This window comes from Populus nigra, chromosome 19, assembly GCF_951802175.1.
Source record: "Populus nigra chromosome 19, ddPopNigr1.1, whole genome shotgun sequence".
NCBI lineage: Eukaryota > Viridiplantae > Streptophyta > Magnoliopsida > Malpighiales > Salicaceae > Populus > Populus nigra.
The window spans coordinates 10,049,617-10,061,819 of NC_084870.1; the positions used below are offsets into that span (position 1 = coordinate 10,049,617).

The 12,203-nt window shown below is 37.5% G+C and overlaps 3 protein-coding genes across 3 annotated transcripts; 1 reads left to right on the forward strand and 2 right to left on the reverse strand.

The window, feature by feature from the left end:
* Positions 1-2,327: 2,327 nt before the first annotated feature.
* Positions 2,328-2,874, forward strand: LOC133680185 (two-component response regulator 24-like). The gene is made up of 2 exons (XM_062102997.1): positions 2,328-2,540; positions 2,698-2,874. Exons 1-2 carry the CDS (start codon positions 2,328-2,330, stop codon positions 2,872-2,874), a joined length of 390 nt encoding a protein of 129 aa, XP_061958981.1.
* Positions 2,875-3,958: 1,084 nt separating this feature from the next.
* LOC133680186 (pollen-specific leucine-rich repeat extensin-like protein 3) lies at positions 3,959-7,234 on the reverse strand. The gene is made up of 2 exons (XM_062102998.1): positions 5,627-7,234; positions 3,959-5,050 (listed from the first exon to the last, which is right to left on the reverse strand). Exons 1-2 carry the CDS (start codon positions 7,232-7,234, stop codon positions 3,959-3,961), a joined length of 2,700 nt encoding a protein of 899 aa, XP_061958982.1.
* Positions 7,235-8,146: 912 nt separating this feature from the next.
* LOC133679249 (CCG-binding protein 1) lies at positions 8,147-9,846 on the reverse strand. The gene is made up of 3 exons (XM_062101789.1): positions 9,518-9,846; positions 9,147-9,220; positions 8,147-8,744 (listed from the first exon to the last, which is right to left on the reverse strand). Exons 1-3 carry the CDS (start codon positions 9,741-9,743, stop codon positions 8,430-8,432), a joined length of 615 nt encoding a protein of 204 aa, XP_061957773.1. The 5' UTR covers positions 9,744-9,846; the 3' UTR covers positions 8,147-8,429.
* Between the last annotated feature and the right edge of the window lie 2,357 nt (positions 9,847-12,203).

Consider the following 12,203-nt stretch of genomic DNA (forward strand, 5'->3'; position numbering starts at 1 on the left):
ATGTACATGGAGGAGCTTGTTGGCAAAACTTTCTCATGGGTTGCATGTGACATCCAACTTTCATCATCTTGATGTCCATTTCAACAACAATTCTGAATACACAACTATGAGTTTGCGTCCCAGGACCAAGTGTAGCTTGGACGTGGAATGCAATTGCACCAAGCATACTGACAAGGATCAAAGCATCAAGAATTACAGCCTCCTTGGCAATAAATTTGCTTAAAAGTTCGAAGCTCTCTATTCCTTCAATTTGACATAACCAGTAAATAAGGCAGTCTAAACAATAGAATCCTTCTCTCCGACTGGCTCAAAAAGCTTACAAGCTTCTAGGACCACCAGTCCATTGCAATGCAATTACTCTGCATACTTCATATTCCAACACTAGCATGGTTTTTATTTTTCCAATCTTCAAGTTTCTTAAATCAACACAAACACTCAAAAAGCTAAGCAAAAGTATTCTCATTCCATTTAACACCATTCTCCCTCGTACAAACAACAACTTCAATGGCTTAACTTGACAGCCATTTTGAAAATAACCTGAAATCAATGTATTTCACGTAGCAAAATCATTAAATCTCCTCTCTTCCAATCCAACCATTTCAATTTCACCTTCTGCACAAAATGCTAACACCATTGCATTCTTCGAAACCAAATAAAATCCTTTTTTTCATATATCTTAAAAAAAAACCCAAGAGCTTCTTTAAAACACCGACATTTATAATTCATGTCATTTAAAGAACCAACCACAAAGTCACTTTCATAATTGCCAGTTTTCACCGTATACGAATGTAATTGCCTCCCATGATTCAAGTTGCATAACTTAGCATAAAAGTTAGCTATATTGTAAGAGTAAACTCATCAATCCCAATCTCACTTCTTCTTCGTTTCCATTTCAACAAACAATTCAAGGGCATTCCTTTAATAGCCACCCAAGCTAGTATAACCCAATAACATAAATTGTAAGTGACCAAATCTAACAGGAACAGAATCAAATATGGCCTTCGCTTGTCTTAAGTTCTAAGATTTTACGTGGGCAGATACTATGATGTTTCATGACTTAACATTTCTTTGAGGCATTCCATCGAACAGTTTCTGGGCTTCATATTCAATGCCCCTTTTCAGAGTATAAGCGCATGAGTCGATTTGAGGTTGCGATTGGTGTCGTAAAGCCTGATTATTCACGCAAGGTTGAACAAGTAATTAACAAACAATATGGTTGCCTAGCCTTGATACAAATCAAACATGAGGCCACACTTGACATTCGAGTCATTTAGTTAATTAGCAGCAACTACTACTTGATCAACAACTTGAAAAACATTAATATAATTAGCATAACGGAAGAGAGATTGACTTGGTTCTTGGAAAAACTGTTTGCCAATCCATGCTCCAGTTTGGTTTACAACAACCTGACCGTCCCACCACTTCAATTTTGTACTATATTCTATGAACATTAGCATCACCCCATGACTTGTATATCCGGAACAAAACTTTAGCAGTAGAATACACAGCTAGGGTTTAGGCATCATCTGCACAAAACAAACTTGTATAAATCACTAGTAATTCCAACTTTAATGAGAAGATGAGGACCGGTCTTTAGAAAAGGTTTAAATACAGAGGTCTAAACCAAGATATGATGAATAATTAGTATATATAGAGAGGAATATGTAGAATTGGTTGCGTCAATTCTGGCATGCAAATCTGTGGTGTTTAATTGATTACCGAAACTTAATCAAACATCTAGCAGTTGCTTCACTTTTAAGTTGTCACTAGAATGGAAGCCTGAAAAAAATGCAATAATCATCTGCTCTTGAAGTATTATATTATTCCATATTGGATATAATTGAAAGAGAAATATTTTATAATGGGTAACTTTTAGCCAAACAAGAGCATATTACATGCTAGATTGTGATTCAGATATGCAAAGCAAAGGAGCTAGCATATCTAACTCCCGAAGGGAAAGAAAATGATATTGTTTTCAAAATGTTGTTTCACACAACAAATCATTGGCTATCTTACAAGGAGTAATAAGATTTGATTAACTAAAATTGTTATTAAGGAGGGAAAAAGAGAAAAACTAAAGCAGGTTGGAATTATTGGTGCATGCATGCAGATCTTTACAGTGTGTTGTTATCCTTTCTCAGCAGAACATTGCAAATATTCTGCGGAAACGTCTTTCATTATGGCCATCTTAAATAAGGATAATCACATCTTGTAGATAGTTTAAAACGTATCTGATGATTTTCATCTATTTATGACCTTATAATAGCTTGTTCTGCAGCTATAGGAGATCAACTTCAAGTGGTTTGGCACTAAACAAGAGAAACGAGATGGCAACAAGCAATGGCAGAACCAAGATAACTGCACTTGTTGTCGATGATGATAGAATCATTAAAACCATTCATAGTAAGCTCTTGAGTAAGTTGGGAATCGAAAACCAGGTTGCTGCCAATGGAGAGGAAGTTGTTGCCCTTCATTGTTCAGGCAAAAAGTTTGACCTTATTGTGATGGACAGGGACATGCCTATCATGAATGGGATTGAGGTATATCGAATATTAACCATTCAATATTAAGTACAATACATTTTTTAGCATGATTTCATTCCTAGGAGATTTAACCAAACTCATGTTTCAAAGTATCAAAGCAATTTCATAGTATCAAAGCAAAGTTACAAAACATTTTTTCTCTTATTTACGGCAGGCAACAAGGGAACTCCGTGCCCTGGGCATACATAGCATTATTGTAGGCGTATCAACACGTTTCCTCGAGCAAGAAATACAAGAATTTATGGATGCTGGCCTAGATGATTATCAGGAGAAGCCTTTGACAAGTTCTAAGGTCATCTCCATCCTCCATAAGATCAACCACAATAGTTGATCTTTACCAAAAAGAAAAGGCACAGTAGCTTATGAATTTCCTAGACTAGGACAAAAAGGAACTAACCTTTTTTATGTTACCTATAACAAGGATATCGAGCACAATGGTTCGATTAATTTTCTTGCTTCCATGTCTTGTGTTTGGTTTGCTAAGTTTATCCAGCTATGGATGTGGGTGGGTTTGTGTTGTCAGATTATCACTCTCTTGTTGACTATATCTTGTAACCTGTAATAATCAGTGTAACCTCTAAATTTCCTATTAATAGTATAATGATCTTGTTCACAATCGAAGATAAATTTTTACTTATAAGGATTTCATATATATCAAAGAAACTGAACTTATGCGTTGAAATGTTTACTAGAGAACAACGTATATGTAGTTGAACATCTATTAATGATCAGTCTCTATTCTTCGATAGATTACGCTTAAACTGAAAGGCACCCTGCAGGATGATCTAGAAACTTAACCAGCCATCAATTATTATGGTTTAGGAAGAGGAGTCCATTTTACTCCAAAAGACAAGCGTTTCGAGGATCGAATGATGCAGATGCTTCAGGAAATGAAGACCAGGATTATTATTTTTTCTTTGCTTACGTTTGCACTTCGATTTCAGTTTGAAAATGAGGTTACATATATGTCAGAGAAATTGTCAAAATTACAATCAAAATGCAAGAAAAAGCATCGGTGAATTGGCAATGATCTTTCATTCCACTGGAATACCTTGCATGAAACTCTGATGGCATACACACCAAGTACAAAAACCAGTCATGTGGCATTGATAGGAAAAAAAATTATGGTATTCTCTTCTGTATATCAGATCCTTGAAAATGTAGTTTACAAGCAAATCATTGTCACTGTCAAGGTAGCAACATATTGTTCCAGTTCCTCAGTTTTTGCTTAGATATGATAGAGAAAGAGAGAAAATAAAAGAGACATATCTCCGGTAACGTAACCAACAAGAACTTCCATTCCATGAAGAGGGGGGAACATTATATTTTCTGATCAAGAAGTTGAAGTACCCAAGTTTTTTTTCAGCGGCGTACATTAGCCTTTCTGAATTACAAACAATGGTCATGTATACTAATTAGTAGCCTGGGAACGTTGGTGGAGGTGGTGATGCATATTGGAATCCGAGGTTTGGTGGAAGGACGAAGTCTTCTTCCGGGGGAGGTGGAGGAGGAGATACAATTACTGGTGGTGGAGAGAAAACTGGAGGTGGAGGTGATCTAATTGGTGGTGGTAGAGAGTGAAGTGGTGGTGGTGGGAGAGACTGCGCAGGTAGCGGGGGTGAGTTTACAGGTGGTGGATGGGAGTGCACGGGTGATGTAGGAGAATGAACTGGTGGTGTTAGGGAGTGCACGGGTGGCGGGGGTGAGTTTACAGGTGGTGGAGGGAGAGATTGCACGGGTGGCGGGGGTGAGTGCATAGGTGGTGGAGGGGGTGAGTGTATAGGTGGTGGTGGGGGAGAGTGCACTGGTGGTGGCAGTGAATGTACTGGTGGAGGGGGAGAGTAAACTGGTGGTAGAGGGGGTGAGTATACAGGTGGTGGGGGAGAGTGCACTGGTGGTGGCGGTGAATGTACTAGCGGAGGGGGAGAGTAAACTGGTGGTAGAGGAGGTGAATGCACAGGTGGTGGGGGAGAGTAAACTGGTGGTGGAGGGGGTGAGTGTACAGGTGGTGGGGGAGAGTGCAATGGTGGTGGGGATGATTGTACTGGTGGTGCTGGTGGTGGCGGTGAACGTACTGGCAGAGGGGGAGAGTAAACTGGTGGTGGAAGGGAATAAATAGGTGGTGGTGGTGAATGCACAAGAGGTGGTGGGAAATGAATTGATGGTGGTGGAAGTGAATGGACTATAGGGGATAGGGATTGTGATGATGGTGGAGATGAGTGAACTGGAAGTTGAGGAGAGTGATGATTTACAATTGGTGTTTTTTGTTGTAGTAGAGGTGAGTGAACCAAAGGTAAAGGAGAATGATGATTTACCATTGGTATTTCTAGTTGTGGTGATGGTTCTGGTGTCTCGGGCTTTATTGAAGGCATTAGTGATGGTGGTGTTCCATCATGCCCACCAAGTTCTAGGTTATATGAATTAGGTGATGGTGTAGAATTAGGTGATGGAGGCATGGGTTTCTCTGAAGTTGATGGACTAAATGAGGATGATGGTGGTATAACAATCTCAGATGATGGTGGTGGTGTCTTGTCATGCCTAATTGATGAATTATCAAATGAATCAGGTGACGGTGTAGATTTTGGTAATGGTGGTGTATCATCATGTCCACCAGGTCGTAAATTATATGAATCAGGTGATGGAGCAAACTCTGATGATAGTGGTATATGTTTCTCCGATGTTGGTGGACTAATTAAGGGTGATGGTGGTATAGATATCTCAGGTGATGGTGGTGGTGTCTCGTCGTGCCCAATTGGTGAATTATTAAATGGATCAGGTGATTGTGCAGACTCTGGTGATGTTGGTGTCTCATCGTGCCCATTTGGTGAATTATTAAATGGATCCGGTGACAACTCCGATGATGGTGGTATCTCGTCGTGCCCATCTGGTGAGTTATTGAATGGATCGGGTGACAGTGCAGACTTAGGTGATTGTGGTGTCTCATCGTGCCCATCTGGTGAATTATTGAATGGATCGGGTGATGGTGCAGATTTCGGTGATTGTGATGTCTCATCGTGCCCATCTGGTGAATTATTGAATGTATCGGGTGATGGTGCAGATTCCGGTGATAGCGGTATCTCGACATGCCCGTCTGGTGAATTATTGAATGGATCGGGTGATGGTGCAGATTCCGGTGATTGTGGTGTCTCGTTGTGCCCATTTGGTGAATTATTGAATGGATCGGGTGATGGTGCAGACTCCGGTGATGACGGTGTCTCACCATGCCCACCAGGTCCTGGATTGTATGGGTCAGATGATGGGGTAGATGGACTAATTGATAAAGATGGTGGTAAGGATACCACTGGTGTTGATGGACTAATTGGTTCAACTGGAGCCAGCGGTAACTTAGGTTCTGGTTTTGGTAATTCTGGTGTTTGAGGGGCAGGGATTGGTGATGATGGTGTTGGAGTAGAAGTAGATTTAGGTGGAGATGGGGTTTGTTTATGTTCTGGAGTAGGTGGTGTGGGTTGTGGTTTTGGATGGGGGTTTGAAGAACCTCCTCCTCCAGAACACTTGTCCTTGCTGCAATCCACAGGTCGGCTCACCACTGGGTAACATGTCCTGGCCGACTTCTGCTTTGGCCTGTCAGACAGGCAATTGCTGGTATCATCCAACACGGTGTCCTTCCTTGATGGAGGCACGCAAGCTTGAGCCTCCCCCTTGAAGTAGTTATACGAGAATGTGAAGTTCGTCAAGCTTGACAACCTACAAATGTTCTCAGGCACAAATCCTGTCAGCTTGTTGTCTGCAAGATCCAAGAGTTCAACCTTCTTTAGCCCTGCAAAGCTGGACGGCAAGATTCCTGTGAACCCATTGTGGCTGGCATCAAACACTGTCACATTACCAAGCAGCCCAATTTCTGCTGGGAAGCAACCACCAAGATCATTGCCCATAAAGATGACCTCGTTCAAGTTGGTCATCTTGCCGATGCTGTGGGGAATGCAGCCAGTGAATTTGTTGTTCGCAAATGTGACTACAGAAACTGGGGAGTTGCCTATTGTCTCCGGAATGGTGGATGTGAACCGGTTGTCATTCAAGAACAAAGCATCGAGGTCCTTGTTGAAGAGTTCTGGAGGCAAACTACCTTCGAAATCATTGAATCTGATGTCAAGATACTTGAGGCTTGGCAAGGTTAAAACAACAGAAGGGAATTCGCCAACAAAGCGGTTGTTGCTGACATCAAACTCGTACATGAGTGTGAGCTTGGAAAAGCTCTTGGGGATGATTCCACAAAACCTGTTAGAGTTAATGTGGAACAATGCAACGTCTGTCAAAAGCCCCAATTCAGCTGGAAGGTACCCAGCAATATCAGCACCGTTAAGATCAACACCTGCCATAACGCTTAGACCAGAGTCGTCAAGAGCCGGTGCACAAAACACACCATTATAAGCACACACATCGGCGCCAGCCCAATTGCCAGTTGTATTAAACGGGTCGGAGTACATTGTCTTTTTCCAGGCCTGGAGACCAATATATGCCCTCCTGAGCCTTTGGTTTGCAAAGGTTTCTTTCACATCCACCCCATACTCAAAATCATCGGGAAGTTCACCATTTTCATGTAATGTCAATAGCTGGCGACGAGCAATAGAAGATGCTTCAGCATCAGTTAAGGCAAGAGAGAAGTTTGAGGAAGAAGATAAGAGAAAGGAAAAAAAGAAAAAGCAGCCCAAGACTCTGAGAGGTTCAGCCATTACTGACTACCCTGGAAGTCCCAAGGCTGCTTATAGGAGGGAATGAATGTGAGAAGGATGTTATATCAAGGAGAAGAAAGGAAAGGTTTGACAGCCATTGAGAGGTTGTGGAAAGAGATCTCCAGTTTTAGGCACCCGAAATTTATGCAGTTTATTGACACCATAGGAATTTGGCTGCACCTCTAATATTAGAACATAGGTTTTGCTTGGATTGTGGGGAACATGACTCAATGAAACTAAACTAAGAATAACTAAAAAATTACCAATTGACCGTGTCAATCTGTAACTAATCTTTGGTACCAAAATAACACCTTAAATACTGGAGAAGAACCATTTTGGAGAATAACAGGTGTCACCATCTTCATCTACGTTATTTTTATAGTAACAATGGATCTTTGTGTGGTGCCTGTGGTATTTCAGATAGGTTTATTGGTAGATGATGTGAGGAACTAGTAAGAGTTCGATCCCTTTGCCACCATGGACGCGAGATTCTCTTTTCGAATTAACATGATTATTTTCTTTTTCTGTCTGATGATGAGGAAAAAAAAATACCTCTGTTCCTCCACGTGCTGTCATGGAAAGCAATGTTATGGCTTCTTTCTTTCCTCCGAGCTGCACCAAGGCTGTTAGGATTGGGAAAGAAAGCAAGATTGACATGGTAGCGATAGGAAAGGTAAGAGCACAACCCTATAGTTTGCATCAAATGTGTTGCAAGAGCTATTTTGGAGTGGCATTGTTCCCTGTATTCCATCTTCTTTGGGCACACACTAGTCAATGCATACATACATAAAACAGATGATAATAAAGGTTCAATGCAAAACTGAAAAAACTACAGTTTATTGGAAAATCCATCTCCACAAAAAGAAAACACTTTCATTCGCACCCATTAATACTCAAAAACTTGAAAAAATATTAAGAAAAACAAAATATAATAACTTCGTCTTAACCCGTGAAACACATTTTTACAAAATTTGCAGACATTGAATGTTGCAAACAGATTTTCTCTAGCACTAAGAACTTCCCGTGACACAACCTGAAGAAACGACGAATGACGACCAGATAAAAATCCCAGAGTATATAAACACCATATGAAGTATCATCTATAAAAATTTCACATTTTCACACCACATCCATGTATACAAGGTATGCAAAGAAGCAACCGAGCACAGGCATGCAACACGACACAGCTTGTTTATCAATCTGTTTCGTGGTCCGGAGCAGGAGAGTACCAAGCAGGGAACCTTCCTTTAGTTCTAAGCATTCTAGTAAATGGTGAATCCGGCATTCTAGCTCTTTCTTCCTCTTCAAGCTCCTCCAGCGATTTTGGCAAACCATCTGGTCTTGGACACGGTCTCTCTCTTTCTTTCATCACATTCGGTGGTGCCGCCATACTGAAAGCTTTCTTTTTCCCTTTGTTCATTGATGAAATTCCATGTAAGCACCCAATTAATGACTTAACACCACCAGATTGGATAATTAGCCTCACTACATCCTCTTTCGGTGACTCTCTCTGCAGCGCATCACAACTTGTTAAGACTTTACTTAATGGTTCTCAAGTACTTGACACATATTGGATTTTCTCTCATTTTTAAGTTTATCCCTCAACTTTTAACAGAACATATCAGAATTGATAAACTGATTCTTAGCAAGCCAACGAACCAGCTCAATCAAATTGAAATCAGTTTAACTAGTTGGCTGCTTGTGTTAAGATTAGTTATTGAATTAATACAGCAACAACAACCAAGCCTCCATCCCAAATTAATTGGGTCGCCAATATGGATCCTTCTATGCCATTACACGGCGATCATATACCAAACTCACCACAATATCAAGAGATTAATATAACTGAAACTTGTAATTCAAATCTTCCCTTTCACTCTATTTTCAATGATCAATGCTATAAGTAACTTACTTCAAGATCTTTCAGTTCAAAATAAGCTCTCCAGCAGCTATAAGAATCATCCCCTTCAAGGGTTGAACAATAATCTGCATACAAAAACACCATATTTACACTGTTGGCATCACTAATAGCCAAAATCAATAAAAAAAGCTTCAAACTAACAAATTCAAATATTTCAACATAAGTAACAGAACCTCATTAAAATCAAGAAAACAGCCCATGTGATATAGAACATACAAGATTCCAATCAAGAAACGAACGACACTTGAAGAAAATCGGAAGATCGAAACTTAAATATAAAAGAAACACAAAATCATCATGTCATGGTCTTTAGAGAATCAAGAATCAAAAAAATTGTAAGAGATCAAGTTTAAAACATTTACCAGCAAGTTCGTTCTCGGATTTTTGAATCAGGGGTAGTGACTTAACAGCTCGCTCAATCTTGGTTCGGCTAAAGGGATCGAGTTTAGGAATATTTAAAGCATCGTCGCTTCTTGAAGAAGAACAAGTAATGGTAGAAGAAACAACTCTCTTGCTTGAACGATTAACATCTCGGGCTTCTACGAGTAAAGGAGATGGAAATGAACGTAAGAGAAGTGATTTTATCATCGTATCAAAACAACACTGTCTCTTGGTTTCTTGGTTGTAATTTTGGATCACTGAGTGTTTTAGATAAGGCTTGAGAGACAGAATTATGGGATGAAAGAGTGCTAAATACTGTGGATTGTGGAACAAGGGAAGAGTGATGATGATCTACTTGGTGGTGTCCTTACTCGCAGTTTTGTTTCTGTTTAGTCCTTTTACTGTTTTTTATACGAATATCATCCATCTTCTTCTTATTTTTATAATCAAGTAGTGTTTGTTTTTGTAATTTCACCGTATTTTTAAAAAAATAATAATTTTTTTAATTTTTTTAATGTAATAATATCATAAATAAATTTTAAAAAATAAAAATATATATTATTTTGATATATTTTAAAATAAAAAATCATTTAAAATATAATTTTTAGCACAATCTTAAATACGTTATTAATACTTAATATCATATTCCAGCCACTCACATTAGCTAGTAAAAAAATTGATAATATATACTCCTTTCTTCTAAAAATAAAAACTATCCTTTATATTTTTGTTATAAATATCAAAAAAGTTTTTTATTGTAAAATATTTGAAAGAATTAAATATCTTATTATCCCTGGCACTTCACACCTTTCCTTGATTACATTTAACTTTGATAGTAGAATAAAAATATAAAAAATAGATGAATTTACACCATAATTATTTTTTGTATAAAGTATATATGTTAATAGTATGAACTATATTTGTTTTCATGACAAGTGATAAAATCAAGAAATTTATATTAAATCAATAGAAAATTTTTTCTAATTTGGACCCAATAACAGTGATATATTTTCAATCAGTTGAAATTGAAAGAAGAAATATATTAGTATGAAATAAAGTTTAAGGGATGAAATTAATATAAAAACTATTAAGGGAATCGTAATAGGTAAATTTAAGAGTAGGGGGACCAAATACACCAATAGCCGTGAAAAGTGCAGTCGAAGGGGCCTTGCCTTCAGTGGATAAGGATTAGATTTTTTTAGTAGCAGACTAGTAGTAGTATACTTTTTTGGAGATATTTTTATTGCAGTGAAAGAGACGGGGAAGTGGCCGTTTGATTGGTGATAGAAAAAAGTTTTTGCCGTTGATTTAGATGACTTTATTGTGGACTGGAATTTAAAACAGGTGCAAGAACTAGAAGCGGCGCACGCTGGTTTTTTTCAACAGTTAGCGAAACGCGGCGTGGTGTGCAGATCAGTGGGCAGGAAAAGTCTTTCGTATATTCTGTCGTTTGTTTATTTTTGCAAGGGCGATTGACACGTAATCACACTGATTTTCTTTTTTTAAAAACATGCTAAATAAGGTATTACTTTAAAAAAATCATTTTAAAAAAAAATTTTAGTTAAGCACTGTAGCACTTGTAAGGTAGGCCTAGCGTTTAGCTCATTAAGCAAAGGCCCACATGCTAGCTTTTATTTTTTTAAAGTTAATAAAGCAAACGATATGTTATTCATCTCAGTTATTAAAAAAACAGACAAATTATCTATATTAGTAGACAACACATAATCTGAGAATCTTATAAATTGTGGTAAAAAAAAAATAGGGTCCTAGAGTTTTTGATAAGAAAACTCATTTTTAATTTATTTTTTACTAAAAATACCTAAAAAATGTTATAAAAACCTTACTAAACCAACACATGGCCTTAAAAAATGCAAAGAAATGAGCCAAAATCCAAAATTAACCCGAAAATCAAAATCTTTTCAAGTTCAGATATTTTTTAAAAAATATATTTTTAAGGTAAACAAACACCTAATTTGAACTATTCTCATCATATGGAACCATTTGATACAAAAAACAATTATTTTTATGACCGAGATCGTCACTAGCAACAACTTTCTTTTTCTACTTCGAAATCCAACGACTCTCTCTTTCTCTCTTCCTATAAAAAAAAACTAAAAAAAAAATTAGTATCAACATTGAGTTTTTTAAAATTACATGGATTGGTTAGAAGATAGCTCATGAAATAAAAATAAAATTCTAAAATAAATTTAAAAGTTACCTCCCATTCAACTTTCCCTCCCACTTCAATTCACTATCTCTTACAACCATCTCTTAATTCAACCCTTTCTTCTTAAAAAATATGTAATTGAATATTAATTTGAGCTAAAAAAATAAATTATGCAAAGAACTATATTGAAAAATAAAAAATATCATTTCCATCAACAGTGTTATATGTGTTGATGAGCAATAATAACAAAAAAAAAAAAACCTTCTTTTAATGTTTTAAGATGTAAAGACTTAATTTACTCATAGTATACTATATAAATTAAAAAATAAATTACCAGTAGAATTTATGGTGAATAATTAAGATATATGTTTCTATTCAGGAAAGTGGAAAATACACCCCCCACTTCCTTCCCTTTTTGTTTTGTTCCCTAGCATTAAAAGAAAATTTTCGATAAACAAAAACTAAATAACAACACAATAAGTATGTGTATTTTAAAATTT

Excerpts from the sequence above, each read along its gene's own strand:
- LOC133680185 (XM_062102997.1), top strand. The coding sequence starts at position 2,328 with ATGGCAACAAGCAATGGCAGAACCAAGATAACTGCACTTGTTGTCGAT. Across the intron at positions 2,541-2,697 it reads CTATCATGAATGGGATTGAG|GCAACAAGGGAACTCCGTGC; the intron begins GTATATCGAATA and ends TATTTACGGCAG.
- LOC133680186 (XM_062102998.1), bottom strand. The coding sequence starts at position 7,234 with ATGGCTGAACCTCTCAGAGTCTTGGGCTGCTTTTTCTTTTTTTCCTTT. Across the intron at positions 5,051-5,626 it reads ATAATTCACCAGACGGGCAT|ATTGTTATACCACCATCATC; the intron begins GTCGAGATACCG and ends CCATCATCTGAG.
- LOC133679249 (XM_062101789.1), bottom strand. The coding sequence starts at position 9,743 with ATGATAAAATCACTTCTCTTACGTTCATTTCCATCTCCTTTACTCGTA. Across the intron at positions 9,221-9,517 it reads ATCCGAGAACGAACTTGCTG|ATTATTGTTCAACCCTTGAA; the intron begins GTAAATGTTTTA and ends TTTTGTATGCAG. Across the intron at positions 8,745-9,146 it reads TTGAACTGAAAGATCTTGAA|AGAGAGTCACCGAAAGAGGA; the intron begins GTAAGTTACTTA and ends GATGCGCTGCAG.